This window comes from Pinus tabuliformis, chromosome X (genome assembly GCF_031772625.1).
Source record: "Pinus tabuliformis cultivar Carrire ecotype Pingquan chromosome X, CPIR1, whole genome shotgun sequence".
NCBI lineage: Eukaryota > Viridiplantae > Streptophyta > Pinopsida > Pinales > Pinaceae > Pinus > Pinus tabuliformis.
The window spans coordinates 264,796,018-264,813,262 of record NC_142308.1 but is presented as its reverse complement, the minus strand read 5'-3'; the positions used below and the strand labels follow the sequence as shown (position 1 = coordinate 264,813,262).

At 32.9% G+C, this 17,245-nt stretch overlaps 3 protein-coding genes across 3 annotated transcripts; all 3 read left to right on the top strand.

Annotated features, from left to right (window-relative positions):
- Nucleotides 1-1,273: 1,273 nt before the first annotated feature.
- Nucleotides 1,274-2,458, top strand: LOC149139401 (E3 ubiquitin-protein ligase ATL42-like). The gene has a single exon (XM_089450710.1). The coding sequence runs from the start codon at nt 1,274-1,276 to the stop codon at nt 2,456-2,458; it is 1,185 nt and encodes a 394-aa protein (XP_089306836.1).
- Nucleotides 2,459-11,520: 9,062 nt separating this feature from the next.
- LOC149139400 (putative RING-H2 finger protein ATL12) lies at nt 11,521-12,815 on the top strand. The gene has a single exon (XM_089450709.1). The coding sequence runs from the start codon at nt 11,631-11,633 to the stop codon at nt 12,813-12,815; it is 1,185 nt and encodes a 394-aa protein (XP_089306835.1). The 5' UTR covers nt 11,521-11,630.
- A 2,476-nt stretch (nt 12,816-15,291) lies between these two features.
- On the top strand, nt 15,292-17,037 carry LOC149139399 (E3 ubiquitin-protein ligase ATL42-like). Its single transcript, XM_089448456.1, has 2 exons — nt 15,292-15,622; nt 15,698-17,037. Exons 1-2 carry the CDS (start codon nt 15,505-15,507, stop codon nt 16,768-16,770), a joined length of 1,191 nt encoding a protein of 396 aa, XP_089304582.1. The 5' UTR covers nt 15,292-15,504; the 3' UTR covers nt 16,771-17,037.
- Nucleotides 17,038-17,245: the final 208 nt, after the last annotated feature.

Sequence of the window (17,245 nt, the reverse complement as noted above, 5' to 3'; positions counted from 1 at the left end):
TATATTTATTACCTAATGCTAACCTCTTTACCAAACACTTTCAAGAAAAAAATAAGAATTAAACAATGGAAAAAAGTGAACATAAAAAACTAAATTGAATATTACATATGTTTCCGCTTTTTGGGTAGATTTATATTATCAATACCAATGCAGAATTATTAAAAACTTATGCTATCTGGTGAAAAGTTAGTCTATAAAACTCAATGCCAACTAATTCTGTTTTATGTGTTAATTCATAAAACGTAATGTATCATCTCCACGGATATGATATCTCGAAATTACTCTCATATAAATAAATATAAATGTGAGAAACTGCAGTGGAAATTAAGTTTATTTATTTTTTAATTCTTAGAATTTTTATATATTTTATATCTTGAAAAAATTTTAAGAGTAGTAGTTATGACAATTATTTTTGGCAGCTGATTCATCACTCTTAACTGGTGAGTTGGTGGTCTCTAAGGAACAGGGTTTTTACTCATGTTAAATTCTTTTGAGTCTTGGATCTTTACCTTGTTTCTTTAAAGCCCAAAAAAGACCAACTCTTAACCAAATAAAAACAATTTTACAACATACTTTACCTTGTTTCTTTAAAGCCCAAAAAAAACCAACTCTTAACCAAATAAAAAAACAATTTTACGACATACTCCAAACCCTATCTAATATCTTAAATTACTTAATGTATATATATCATTCCAAACATAATATAATAAAAAAGCCTACGAAAAAATATTATATTAAAAATTAAATATATAAGAAAATCGAATAATGGTATATACTCCTCACTTTTACATCGTCGCAGGTAACTGAAAACAACATAGAAACCCTCACGCTCAACCAGTCGACGCATGGAAATTTGGCTCCATTTTGCCGACCAGCCAAAAATACAGTACACCGTTCAAATTTTGTCTCGCTCTGCCCTAGAAAGTGATTCCCGAAAATAATTTTTATCGAGGACTGAGGTCTCTTGCTTTCTTGAAACGCCCAGAGTAGTTGCAAACTTGCCCGCCAAAAAGATTTGGCCCTCCTTTCGTTCTCAGGTGATTCAATAAAATCTGCCTCTTCTGCTTCAAACTTTTCACTGCCATCGGTGAATTTGCCGGAGCTCGTTTGTAATTATCTCTCGGATATGCATTTCTGCAGGACCTGTGGATGTTTGTTCCGAATTTCTTGAGTAACTTAAATCTGCAGTATTGAGCTCAAAATGAGATTGAGATATTGGGAGAAACATGCAGATAATGTTAAGGGATTGAATGATTGCTATTAAGATGCAGTAATGGAGTCTGTGAGAAATGGGTATTTGTTGGTATTGTCGCCATGGATGGCGTGTGCCGTATCAGCACAGCTGACCGATCCTGCCTGGGAAAACCCGGACGATAATGTTTCGGTTCAGCGTTTAGCCCTTCCGTTTCTATCGACAGTATTCACCTTAGCGTTCTTCCTGATTGGGTATGCCATGTACCGCAGGGTGGCCGGCAACAGACGACGGCGCGCCGGCGGCCACGCTCGGCCGGTTCTTTCGGCAGTTGTTTCAATGCCAAAAAGGGACTCGGGCGTTGAGCGTTCGGTAATAGACGCGCTCCCGATGTTCGAATTCGCGTCGCTGCAAGGCCTGAAAGAGGGATTAGAATGCGTGGTTTGTCTGAGCAGATTCGAAGGTTCGGAGGTCCTGAGATTGCTGCCCAAGTGCCGCCACGCGTTTCATGTCGTCTGCGTGGACAGGTGGCTTGAATATAACTCCACGTGTCCCATGTGTCGACAGAAGGTCGAGGCCGATGACGTGTTTAAGGTCTACCGACACGACAATGTCGAAGAAGCCGAGGGATTCCACGACAGTGCGCCTCAGCTCCTGCAAGCCTTCGTGCAGAGAGAAAACGTCGATGACATCGAAAGAGAGCCTGAGCCTTGTCTGGTGCCAGCTGGCAGCTTCAGACAACCGAGCGGACCATCGGAAGCCGTGGAGTCAATTGGGTGCTTTGGCAGCGGGAGAAAGAAAGAGCTGCTGATCTCAGAGGCCGACGAGGAGTCGAAGAAGCTGCAATTCTCTCGCCGGTTTGCTCATCGTATGGTCGTGGCCGATGTCATGCGTCAACATCGATGGAGCGATATCAAGCATTCTGATTTATTGTTTCTGAGGTCCCAGATGATAGCGACAGATAGCGGACGCATGGCTTTCGCAGATGTAAATTTGACAAAGGAAGTGGAAAAGAGTCGCAGAACGACCCAAACAAAAAGATTGGGTGAATCTTCTGCTCAGATTGGCCAGAAGAGATCCATGTCTGAGATCATCGGCTTCAACAGATTTCAGTCTTGTGCCAGAAACAACAATATAGTGCTTCCAGTTACCAAGTATGGACTGGGAGATGAGAAAAAATGGTTTTATATTGCCCAGAAGTCTATGCAATCGTTGGCCAGCACTGGTAATGCAAATGACAAAGGGATGGAACAGACAATTGAATAATTTTGAGCTCACAACCCATGCTGACTGTAGAAAGAGTAAAATGAATAATTTTGTTCGGACAAACAAGTTTCCTGTAGAAATTTGTAAACTGCAGTGGTATTGCGACGTATATAAATGTTGCATGCTTTATAACTAGTTTTAGTCTTGGATTTTGGTCAGTGTATCCTACCTTAAGATTTGATACCTCGCGATGAATACTTTCATCGCAGTTTCATCCTTAGTTGCAAGCCGTTGATTTTTCTTTGAGATCAATGACTAGGAATTGTATTATACATTACATGGATATGACTCTTTTTTACATCTCAAAGAGTTCCTTTGCATTTTACAACTTTCATTTGTAGGTCATGCCATCATATTTATGCCCCAATGCATCATCTTTATATCTCTTTGGGTCTATTTTATGTTATTATGGTTAGTGTCCTTGCATATGTTTTTATGTCTTAAATAGTTAAATTTGTGTCTTCTTGCATTTGTATCTTTGTGTCAATTAAAGCGCAGTGTTATGCATCATTATTGGTATCTCTGGGTATATTCATCGTGTCTAAGTCAATATGTTAGATTTAATTTGTTCACATCTCTTTGCATATTCATCTTATCTAAATCAATATGTTAGGTTTAATTTGTTCACATTTATGTCACGTTGAGTCTTCTTTTACATCTTTTCTATGTCTCATTTTGTGCATGTTTTCATCTCTTTCATGGTGTTTTCATTTTTAATGTGTCCTATGCATTATGTGTCAATGTGTTTTCATTTTTAATGTTTCCCGTGCACTATGGTGCGTCCTATTTACATCTCAACATGTTCATTTTAATTTTGTTTGATTATTTTTGTGCATCTAATTTCTGTTCTATTTTTCTCCTGATTTCCTGTGTATTTACTTGTTGAATTGCTTTCTTCATTGCTCTTTTTTTTTGCCTTGTCTTTCTATTACTAAGAGCTAATCCTTCTATTACTATTACATGTTTTTGTGTTTACTTCTATCTCATTATGTCCCATGTTTTGTGTCTCTTTGTCTCTAATAATCTTGCAAGAACATTCTAATCAAATATATGTTTAATTTTCTAAATTTAAGAAGGTTTATACAATTATGGATTTAGATTTTTAGAAAATATAGAGTGTCTAAAAAGTGTAGAAACAAATATGTTAAAAAAAATGTTTTATTTAGGAAAAAGTTAGGATAGGTTTGTAGGTTTTTTTCTCAAATTTTTTCCAAAAAACTAGGAAAGAAATTATCACTTGAGAATTTTACATCTCTTTTTCCCAAAGTATAAATAGGAAGTCAATGCATTTGTTGTTCCAAGCAAGAAAGGAGAAATATCCCAAACTCCTCTGTGAATATTTTTTTTATTTGAGTGGTATCATTTGGTGTTTGAATCAAGTGTAGCTTAGTTGTGGCACTCTACCATGAAATTCTCATCATTGGTATGTCATGGTTGTGAGAATTTTTTATCTTGTTTAAATTTATGTTTTTTATGGTGATGACCTCTGTTTTGCATTGTTTATGCATTTTGTTAAATAATAGATTTCATTTGGTCTAATTAATTTCTAATTAATATGCATTTAATAAGATTAAGGTAGTTAAGTAAAACTACAATTAGGTGAGTCCATGAAGAGGTATTGCACTTTTTGACAAGAGAAGAGGGAAGAGCCATTTGAGTGGAACCTCACTTAATGGCTCAATACTTTGATTGAGAAATAAAATAAGTTCTAAATTGAAGGTTAATATGAATCCAAAATTCTTTGATTTAAGCTTAATAATGGATTTTATCCTAACCCTAGATGTTTAATAAAAAAAACACTCAAATACTTTCATCAATGTGTTAGTGTTCGGAGATTTCAAAAAAACTCATATAATCCGTCAACAAACTAATTTCTCTTCTCAAACATTCAACCCATCATAATTCTGGATCCAACAAATCATTTATTCAATGATTCTATGTATGTAGAGTGACAATTACCTACCATTAAATTATCATATTAATAGATTTTCACTTTTCAAAAGTTAATGCTTTAAATTTTTTTATATTTATGTTGATAGATATGCCTATTTTGAAATAAGGTTCCTATAATTTTAATTTAATTATCAGTTAAGTAGAGGTAAATATTTAATCTATACAAAATATTCTAGAATATTTTTGGTAGTAGGTTGATATTTATCTCCAAAATAGTTATGGCTTTTTCACTTTTTTAATTAAATTGATTAATTAAAGAAAAATGTCATATGAACACATGTTATATGAAATGAGTTAGGGTGTTTTGGGCATGTGGTATTTATAAGCCGTGGTATTGGCCTATAGTATTGCAACAAATTAAAAATCTCCATAATAAAGTGGGATGAATCTCTATGGTTAAAAATCTTGTTACATAATTTTATATGTGTAACTTATATTATTTTTTTATAATTAATAATAATAATAATAATAATAATAATTTAAAATGAAATTTTAATTTAATTAATTTTATAATTTTTTTAATTTTTTAACTATGTAAAATGTATTATAAAATGTTTTGATCTCTATTATAGATTGATGCCTATCTATATTTATTAGTCAAATAATTTATATAACTATACTAGTTATTATCTAATTCTACTCTTTTTTCAAATACTCTTAAAAATAGAAAATAAACCATAAAAAATATTAAAAAAATAAATTAATATTACATATTTTTCTGCTCTTCCTTATCTTTATATATAAACACAAATAAAAAATATATTAAAATATCTATACCATGTACATTAAAAAAACGTAAAAATTTAAAATATATTAAAAAAATCTATAAAAATATCCATACCATGTACATTAATTAAAATCTATTAAAATATCTCTACCATGTATATTGGAAACTCAATGCCAACCAAGTCTTAGTCTTTTATCATTTTTTTTTTTTTTTCATAAAACGTAGAACGGTCATCTCCACATGTCTGATATCTTGAAACAAAAAAACCATTTTTTAATTTCAAAAATAGTATGTTAAAATTAAGTATAAGAAGATTGAGAAAAAAAATATATTAAAATTAAATTGAAAAAACTGGGAAAAAATATCATATTAAAATTAAATAATGAGAAAATTGGATATGTGTTTAAACTCACCGTCACTTTCCAGTTAACTGATAAGAAGATAGAAACTCTCACGCTCAACCAAGTCAATGCATGGACACTTTGTTCCATTTTCCCAACCAGGCGAGAATACTTTACACACTTTAAATTTCAAAAAAAAGGTATGTTCCAAGAATCTGGTAAACGGTAAATGTGGTAAATGGTAAATGGACATCACATAGGAAAACAACACCTATATCATGGAGGACCTTCTTTTTTCAGGAATATAGGCTCTCTCCTGGGAAGTACTGAAGTCTGGTTTTGTTTATGTTGGAGATTATTCAGTTGCCTGGCCACTGGAATGTCTTCTACGAGGAGGGATTTTCTTCCCCATCGTAGATGGTGTTTTTCAACAATACCATAGAGTATCTTAAAATAAGCATATCATTGCTGCTGTAATTTTGTGTATTTTTGTATCTAGTTTATATTCTTTCAGTTCCCTATACACAGTTTAATCCGAGAATAGTTGTATCACTTGCAATTACAGCCTGTTTTAATTAACAAACAATGTCAAAATGGCTTATGTTTTGAACAACAGCTGACATTTGTAACTTTCTACTCTCATATTAATACAAATTGTGCTTTTTTCGTTAAAAAAAAAAAAAAAAACCATTAGGAACTTTAAATTTAGTTCGCTTTGTTCCCAGAAAGTAATTCTTGAAGATATTTTTAGAGATATCTTTAGGTAAATAGCAGTCGGGTTGTATGTAGAGTGACAATTACCTACCATTAAATTATCATATTAATAGATTTTCACTTTTCAAAAGTTAATGCTTTAAATTTTTTTATATTTATGTTGATAGAAATGTCTATTTTCAAACAAGGTTCCTATAATTTTAATTTAATTATCAGTTAAGTAGAGGTAAATATTTAATCTATACAAAATATTCTAGAATATTTTTGGTAGTAGGTTGATATTTATCTCCAAAATAGTTATTGCATTTTTACTTTTTTAATTAAATTGATTAATTAAAGAAAAATGTCATATGAACACATGTTATATGAAATGAGTTAGGGTGTTTTGGGCATATGGTATTTGTAATGGTATTGGCCTATAGTATTGCAATAAATTAAAAATCTCCATAATAAAGTGGGGTGAATCTCTATGGTTAAAAATCTTATTACATAGTTTTATATATGTAACTTATATTATTTTTTTATAATAATAATAATAATAATAATAATAATTTAAAATAAAATTATAATTTAATTAATTTTATAATTTTTTTAATTTTTTGACTATGTAAAATGTATTATAAAATGTTTTGATTTCTATTATGGATTGATGCCTATCTATATTTATTAGTCAAATAATTTATATAACTATACTAGTTATTATTTAATTCTACTCTTTTTTCAAATACTCTTAAAAATAGAAAATAAACTATAAAAAAAAAAATAATAATAATAATAATATTATATATTTTTCTGCTCTTTCTTATATTTATATATAAACACAAATAAAAATATATATTAAAATATCTATACCATGTACATTAAAAAAATATATTAAAAAATCTATAAAAATATCTATACCATATACATTAAAAAAAATCTATAAAAATATCTCTACCATGTATATTGGAAACTCAATGCCAACCAAGTCTTAGTCTTTTATCATTTTTTTTATTTCATAAAACGTAGAACGGTCATCTCCACGTGTCTCATATCTTGAAACAAAAAAACCATTTTTTATTTCAAAAATAGTTTGTTAAAATTAAGTATAGGAAGATTGAGGGAAAAAAATATATTAAAATTAAATTGAAAAAACTTGGAAAAGATATTATATTAAAATTAAATAATGAGAAAATGGGATATTTGTATAAACTCACCGTCACTTTCCAGTTAACTGATAAGAAGATAGAAACTCTCACGCACAACCAAGTCAATGCATGGACACTTTGTTCCATTTTCCCAACCAGGCGAGAATACATTACACACTTTAAATTTAGAAAAAAAGGTATGTTCCAAGAATCTGGTAAATGGTATATGGACATCAAATAATGGTATATGGATATCAAATAGGAGAACAACACTTATGTCATGGAGGACCTTATTTTTCCAGGAATATCGGCTCTTTCCTAGGCAGTACTGAAGTCTGGTTTTGTTTAGGTTGGAGATTATTTCGCCGAGAATACATTACACACTTTAAATTTAGAAAAAAAGGTATGTTCCAAGAATCTGGTAAATGGTATATGAACATCAAATAGGAGAACAACACCTATGTCATGGAGGACCTTATTTTTCCAGGAATATCTGCTCTCTCCTAGGCAGTACTGAAGTCTGGTTTTGTTTATGTTGGAGATTATTTTGCTCTCTGGCCAATGGGCATAAAACAGTGTCCTCTGCGAGGAGGGATTTTCTTCCCCATCATAGATGGTGTTTTTTCAACAAGACCATAGAGTATCCTAAAATAGGCATACCATTGTTGGCTGTAATTTTGTGTATTTTTGTATCTAACTTATATCCTTTCAGTTCCTATACAGTTTAATCAGAGAATAGTTGTATCACTTGCTATTTCTTATTGCCAAAATGGCTTATGTTTCGAACAACAGCTGACATTTGTAACTTTCTACCCTCATATTAATACAAATTGTGCTTTTTTAGGTAAATAGCAGTTGGGTTGTATTCTAGATGAGAATTTTACACCAAACAGTATGAGGTTTAAATGGGAATTCATATAAGGGAAATCCCCTATCTGTTGACCGTATCAAGCACTATCAATATGACTATGCATCTCATTGCATTGATCATATATATTTTTATTTATATTTGTGTCTAAAATGCCTCTTTTAGCATCCTCTTATTGTGTGTAAATCACTTACTACATCTTTTTAACATCTCAAAGAGTTCCTTTGTATTTTCTTACAACTATCAATTTTCAACTCATGCCCTCATACTTCTGTCTCAATGCATCCATCTTCGCATCTCCTTCCATCTATCTTATGTTATTTTTAGTGTCCCTGCATATGCCTTTACATCTCATTAGTCAAATCTGTGTTTTTTTGCAATTTCTTTTGCATTTGTGTCTCGTGCCACATCTCCGTGATGTTTCAATTAATCTTTATGTAGTGTTATGCATCATTCTTTGTGTCTCTTGGCATTTTGATTATGTCCGTGTACTGTATGTATCATTTTTTTTTTGTGTCTCTTGGCATCTTGATTGTGTTTTAGTTAGTATCTATATGTCTAGGTTTACGTCTTATTTATTAAATCTATGCCACCTTGTATCTTTTTTTTTCTATCTTTGTGCATTTTTTGGTACATCTTTTTCATGTCTTATTTTATCCATATTTGTATCTTTTTCATTGTGCTTTCATCCTTAATGTGACCCATGCATTATGTTGCATCAGTTTCTTGTTTTTTTTCTTTGCATTTAGTTACATGTTTTTTGTGTCTACTTCTATTTTATTATGTGCCATGTTTTATGTCTCTTTGTGTCTAAGGCTCATCATTGGTGTGTCATGGTTGTGAAATTGTTTTGTCTTATTTAAATTAATGTTTTTAATGATGATGGCATTTATTTTGCAACTTTTTAGATAATATAATTTATTTGTTCTAATTGATTTCTAATTAGCATGTATTTAATGATATTAATCTAATTAAATTAGACTATAATTATGTCAGTTTATGAAAAGGTATTGCACCTTTTAAATAAGGAAACAAGGAAAAATTGATTTGATTGAGGGATAAAATAAGTCCTCAATTGAAAGTTTTTTTAACTCTTGATTAAAAGTGAAGACAAAAAAAACTCAACTACCTTAATAAATATCTTAATCTTTGAAAGTTTTGAAAAACATAGGTAAACCATTGACAAACTTAATTGTTTTCTCAAACATTTAAACCATCTTAATTTTTGATCCAAAAAACCATCTATTCAACAATTCTACACATATATTTTCTCAAACATTTTAACCATCTTAATTTTTGATCCAACAAACCATTTATTCAACAATTCTACTCATATAAACCAATCATTACCTTTCATCAAATTACCACATTATTACTAACAAATGTTACTTATATGACATTATATTCATAGATTTTCACTTTTCAAAAATAAATATTTTAATTTTTTTATATTTATTACGAGAAATCTTTTTTAACAAATTCTTTAATTTTCTTTTATATTTATTACCTATTTTAAAAATCACTTTACCAAACACTTCTAATAAAAGTAAAATAAAATAATAATCCATGAAAAAAGGAACATAATTAAATATTACATATTTTTTTGAGTTCTTTTAAACACTTATAATTTGGGTTCTTTTAAGCATTTCTTAAAAAATAAATTAAATATTATATTTTTTTGATTTTTTAACCATTTATATAAATACAATTTGAAACTTATTATAAGATTATATTATCTATAATGAAAAATTAATCCATAAAATTCAATGTCAATTTACTCATTCATCTTTTATTGTTATCTTTTAATTCATAAAACATAAACCATCATTTCCACATCTCTCTTTTTTATAAAACATAAACCATCATTTCCGCACCTCTCTCTTTTATATATATATGTAATATTTAATTTTAAAAATAATAGGTTAAAATTAAATAAAAATTAAAAAAAAACAATTATAAACTATTAATAAACTTAGGTCTTCTCTTAAACATTTAAACATCTTAATTCTTGATCCAACCAACCACTTTACACATTATCATTATCTACTATCAAATTATTGTGATAACACATATTGGTCTATTCTAATATGATATTGTTTGAATAGATTTTCAAAAAGTAATATTTTAACCTTATTTTCTAACCATGGTTTCCATGTTTTTATATTTATTACTTAATTCTAACCTCCTTACCAAACATTTTTAAGAAAACAATACATGTCTTTATATTTAATACCTGATTCTAGCCTCTTTACCAATTTAAAGGAAAAAATAAAAATTAAACAATGGAAAAAAGTGAACATAAAACACTAAATTGAATCTGACATATTTTTCCGCTTTTTTTTTTTCACATTTGTATTGATATACAAATGGAAAATTATTAAAAACTTACGCTATCTAGTGAAAAGTTAGTCCATAAAACTCAATGCCAACTAATTCTGTTTTATCTGTTAATTCATAAAACGTAATGTATCATCCCCACACATGTGATAATCTTGAAATTATTTTCATATATATAAATAAAAATATAAATTTGAGAAAACTTAGTGGGAATTAATTTGGTCATAAAATTTTAGTATATTTGATATTTTAATTATTTTTATAGATCAGGAAATTTATAAATTATCAAATTAGTAGTGAGGACAATTATTTGTGGTAGCTAACTTATCACTGTTATTTAAGGAAAATTACGGCACCTTGAATAATTAGGTGGTGGACTCATGGTATCTAAGGAGACAGGGTCTCACTCCTACCAAATACCTCTGGGTCTTAGGCCTTTACCCTATTTCCTTGAATCCAAAAAAATTTAGCTCTTAACCAAACAAAAACAATTTTAGACATACTCCAGGCCCTATATGATATCTTGAAATTACTATGTATATGATTTCGAAATTCAAAAATAATATAATATGAGAAAACTAAGGGAAAAAAAATTATATTAAAAATTAAATATATAAGAAAATCGAATAAAGTATATACTCCTCACTTTTACATCGTCGCCGATAACTGAAAACAACACAGAAACCCTCACGCTCCACAAGTCGACGCATGGTCATTTGGCTCCATTTTGCCGACCACCCGCTCTGCCCTAGAAAGTGATTCCCGAAAATATTTTTTTACCGAGTACAAAGATCTTTGGCTTTCTTGAAAGGCCAAGAGTAGTTGCAAACTTGCCCTCCAAAAAGATTTGGCCCTACTTTCGTTCTCAGATGATTCAATAATATATGCCTCTTCTGCTTAAAACTTTTCACTGCCATTAGTGAATTTGGCAGAGCTCGTTTGTAATTATCTCTCGGATATGCATTTCTGCAGAACCTGTGGATGTTTGTTCCGAATTTCTTGAGTAACTTAAATCTGCAGTATTGAGCTCAAAATGAGATTGAGATATTGGGAGAAACATGCAGATTATGTTAAGGGATTGAATGATTGCTATTAAGATGCAGTAATGGAGTCTGTGAGAAATGGGTATTTGTTGGTATTGTCGGCATGGATGGTGTATGCCGTATCAGCACAGCTGACCGATCCTGCCTGGAAAAACCCGGTCGTTGATTTTTCGGTTCAGCGTTTAGCCCTTCCGTTTCAATCGACAGTATTCACCTTAGCGTTCCTCCTGATTATGTATGCCATCTACCGCAGGGTGGCCCGCAACAGACGACGGCGCGCCGGCGGCCACGCTCGGCCGGTTCTTTCGGCAGTTGTTTCAATGCCAAAAAGGGACTCGGGCGTTGAGCGTTCGGTAATAGACGCGCTCCCACTGTTCGAATTCGCGTCGCTGCAAGGCCTGAAAGAGGGATTAGAATGCGTGGTTTGTCTGAGCAGATTCGAAGGTTCGGAGGTCCTGCGATTGCTGCCCAAATGCCGCCACGCGTTTCATGTCGTCTGCGTGGACAGATGGCTCGAATATAACTCCACGTGTCCCCTGTGTCGACAGAAGGTCGAGGCCGATGACGTGTTTAAGGTCTACAGACACGACAATGTCGAAGAAGCCGAGGGATTCCACGACAGTGCGCCTCAGCTCCTGCAAGTCTTCGTGGAGAGAGAAAATGTCGATAACGTCGCAAGAGAGCCTGAACCTTGTCTGGTGCCAGCTGGCAGCTTCAGACAACCGAGCGGGCCATCGGAAGCCGTGGAGTCAATTGGGTGCTTTGGCAGCGGGAGAAAGAAAGAGCTGCTGATCTCAGAGGCCGACGAGGAGTCGAAGGAGCTGCAATTCTCTCGCCGGTTTGCTCATCGTATAGTCGTGGCCGATGTCATGTGCCAACATCGATGGAGCGATATGAAGCATTCTGATTTATTGTTTCTGAGGTCCCAGATGATAGCGGCAGACAGCGGACGCATGGCTTTCGCAGATGTAAATTTGACAAAGGAAGTGGAAAAGAGTCGCAGAACGACCCAAACAAAAAGATTGGGTGAATCTTCTGCTCAGATTGGCCAGAAGAGATCCATGTCCGAGATCATCGGCTTCAACAGATTTCAGTCTTGTGCCAGAAACAACAATATAGTGCTTCCAGTTACCAAGTATGGACTGGGAGATGAGAAAAAATGGTTTTATATTGCCCAGAAGTCTATGCAATCGTTGGCCAGCACTGGTAATGCAAATGAAAAAGGGATGGAACAGACAACTGAATAATTTTGAGCTCACAACCCATGCTGACTGTAGAAAGAGTAAAATGAATAATTTTGCCAGGACAAACAAGTTTTCTGTAGAAATTTGTAAACTGCAGTGGTATTGCGACGTATATAAATGTTGCATGCTTTATAACTAGTTTTAGTCTTGGATTTAGGTCAGTGTATCCTACCTTAAAATTTGATACCTCGTAGTTGATGAATACTTTCATCGCAGTTTCATCCTTAGTTGCAAGCCGATGATCTTTTCTTACTAGGAATTATATTATACATTACATGATTATGACTCTTTTTTACATCTCAATGAGTTCCTTTGCATTTTTTTACAACCTTCATTTGTAGGTAATGTCATCATATTTATCTCCCAATGCATATCTTTATATCTCTTTCGGTCTATTTTATGTTATTATTGTTAGTGTCTTTGCATAAGTTTTTAGGTCTCAAATGGTCAAATTTGTGTCTTCTGGTATATGTGTCAATTAAATTAATGTGGTGTAATGTTATGTATCATTATTGGTATTTCTAGGCATATTCTTTGTCTTCCAATCAATATTTTAGGTTATTTGTTAACATTTATGTCACCTTAAGTCTTTTTTTACATCTTTTCCATGTTTCATTTTGTGCATGATTTCATCTCTTTCATGGTGTTTTCTTTTTAATGTGTCCTGTGGATCTATCCGTAGGCCTAACCCCAAGGGCGTTGAGGAGATTTGACCCCAGACCTCCCGATAAGAAAGATACTCAGCGACATTTATTCAACTATTATATGTATGTAGAGTGACAACTACTTACCATTAAATTATTATATTAATAGATTTTCACTTTTCAAAAGTTAATGCTTTAAATTTTTTTATGTTTATGTTTATAGGTATGTTTATTTTGAAATAAGGTTCCTATAATTTTAATTTAACTATCAATAATTATTAAGTGGAAGTAAGGATTTAATCTCTACATAATACTCTAGAATATATTCTTGGTAGTAGGTTGATATTTATCTCCAAAATAGTTATGCTCTTTGCACTTTTTTATGGTCTTTGGGCATGTGGCATTTATAAGTGGTGGTATTAGCCTATAGTATTGTAACAAATTAAAAATCTCCATAATAAAGTGGAATAAATTTCTATGGTTTAAAATCTTGTTACATGTTTTTGTATGTGTGTTTAACTTACATTAATTATTTTTATAATTATTAATAATAATAATTTAAAATAAAATTATAATTTAGTTAATTTTATGATTTTTTTTAATTTTTGACCAAATAAGATGTATTATGAAGTATTTTGATCCTTATCATGAATTAATGTTTATCGATATTTATTAGTCAATTAATTTATATAACTATACTAGTTATTATTGAATTTTAATCTCTTTATCAAATATTTTTAAAATAGAAAATAAATGATGAAAAATACAACTAAATATAAAAAATTAAATTAATATTACATATTTTTCTTCTATTCTTTATATTTATATATAAATGTAAATTAAAAATATATTAAAACATCTATAAAAACTATGGATACCATGCACATTGAAAAGAAAAAATCTATAAAAATGTCTCTACCAAGTACATTGAAAATTTAGTCATAAAACTCAGTGCCAACCAAGTCTAACTCTTTTATCATTTTATTTTTATTTTTTATTTCATAAAACGTATAAGTCATATCCACATGTCTCAAAACTCAGTGCCGACCAAGTCTAACTCTTTTATCATTTTATTTTTATTTTTTATTTCATAAAACGTATAAGTCATCTCCACATGTCTCATGTCTGGAAAAAAAACATATTTATTTTCAAAAATAGTATATTAAAATTAAATATAATAAAATTAAAAAAATTATGATATTAAATTAAATGGAAAAAATTTGGTATATTGGTTTTTAGATAGAGGGTGATTGGGTGCTCTGTTAAGGTACTCTTTGATGTAAAGTCACAAGTACACTTGGATAGAGGGTGATTGGGTGCTTTGTTAAAACACTCTTTGATGTAAAGTCACTAGTACACTTGGATAGAGGGGATTAAGGCACTCTTTGATATAAAGTCACTAGTACCTTGATGTGAAGTCAGTGGTTCAATTTCCCACCCAAGTCAAAGTGATGTATTGAACATGATGAAAATGTAATTTTGCCAAGCTTATAAATTTTTTTTTTGAACTTAAAAAAATACCATATTAAAATTAAATACGAGAAAATTAGGTATTCGCATGAACAGCTAACTGATAAGAAGATAGAAACCCTCACGCTCAACCAAGTCAATGCATGGACACTTCATTCCATTTTACCAACCAGGCGAGAATACAGCACACACTTTAAATTTAGTTCGTTCTGGCCCCCATAAGTGATTCCTGAAAATATTTTCTTATCGAGAATTGAAGGTGGGGTCCCTTGCTTTTTTGATAAACGCCAAGAGTAGTTGCCCGCCGCCCTCCCCAAAAAAAAATGGCGCTACTTTCGTTCTCGGATGATTCAATAAAACCTGCTTCTTCTGCTCGTAACATTGCACTGCAGAATTCATTTGGCAGAGCTCATTTGTAATTATCTCTCCTATATGCATTTCTGCAGAATCTGTGGATGTTTGCCTTGAATCTCTTAAGTAACTTAAATCTGCAGTATTGAGCTCAAAATGAGATTGGGATAGAAACATGCAGATTATGTTAAGGGATTGAATGATTGCTACCAAGATGCAGTAAATTAATGGAGTCTGTGAGAAATGTGTATTTGTTGATATTGTCGGTATGGATGGTGTGTGCTGATGCTGGATCAGCACAGCTGACAGGTTCTGCCTGGAAGGACACGAACAATGGTGTTTCGGGTAAGCGTTTAGTCTTTCCATTCCGTACAAATGTCGCTGTCATAATCGTAGTTCTAACGACCCTTCTCACCTTAGCGTTCCTCCTGCTCGTGTATGCCAAGCACCGCAGGGTGGCCCGGAACAGAGGACGGCGCAGAGGCTTAATCGTCCATCGCGGCCCCGGGCACCTCGATCGGAGTCCCGGCCGCCAAGCTCGGCCGGTTATTTCGGCAAGTGTTTTGCCGAGAAGGGACACGGGCGTGGAGCGTTCGTTAATAGACGCGCTCCCGGTGTTCGAATTCGCGTCGCTGCAAGGCCTGAAAGAGGGATTAGAATGCGTGGTTTGTTTGAGCAGATTCGAAGGTTCGGAGGTCCTGCGATTGCTGCCCAAGTGCCGCCACGCGTTTCATGTTGGCTGCGTGGACACGTGGCTGGAATCTAATTCCACCTGTCCCTTGTGTCGACAGAAGGTAGAGGCCGATGACGTGTCTATGGTAAACCGACATGACGATGGCGAGGAAGCCGAGGGATTCGATGACAGTGCGCCTCAGATCCTGCAAATCTTCGTGCAGAGAGAAAATGCCCATAGCGTGGAAAGAGAGTCCGAGTCTTTTAGGGTGCCAGCTGGCAGCTTCAGAGAGCCGAGCGGGGGATCGGAAGCTGTGGGGTCAACTGGGTGTTTTGGCAGCGGGAGAAAGAAAGAGCTGCTGATCTCAGAGGCCGATGAGGAGTCGAAGGAGCTGCAATTCTCTCGTCGGTTTGCTCATCGTATAGTCGTGGCCGATGTCATGTGTCAACATCGATGGAGCGATATCAAGCATTCTGATTTATTGTTTCTGAGCTCCCAGATGATAACGACAGATAGCGGACGCATGGCTTTCACAGATGTAAATTCCACAAAGTACTTGGGAAAGAGTCGCAGACCGACAGAAGCAAAAACATTGGGTGGATCTTCTGGTCAGATTGGGCAGAAGAGATCCATGTCTGAGATCATCGGCTTCAACAGATTTCAGTCTCGCAGCAGAAATAACAATACTCTGCTTCCACTTACCAAGCATCCACGGGGAGATGAGCAAAAATGGTTTTCTATTTCCGAGAAAACTGTGCAATCATTGGCCAGCAATGGTAATGCAAGTGACAAAGGGATGGATCGTGGAACTGACCATTAAATAGTTTTGAGCTTACCGCCTATGCTGATTATAGAAAAAGTACATTGAATAATTTTTCTCAGACAAACAAATTGTCTGTAGAAATTTGTAAATTGCAGTGATATTGCAGCATATATAAATGTTGCATGCTTTATAACTAGTTTTGGTGTTGGATTCAGGTCAGGTGTTGCACGATTTTCTTTGAGATGAATTTAGTGTTGGATTCAGGTCAGGTGTTGCATGATTTTCTTTGAGATGAATTTCAGGGAATTGTATTATACATCAGTGATAGTGATAGGTATATTCAAGAGTGTAGGTTGTGTGATGGAAATGACAGGTTGTTTTTCTGTTTATTTATTTAGCTGGGTTTGAATTTCATGTTATGACATGTTTGTTTGTAAAATGATTATTTGATAGAAACAGCTAAAATCACACAATCACAAACACTCAATCATATATTATACACAAATGGTGTATGTGCAAAGACACTCACACA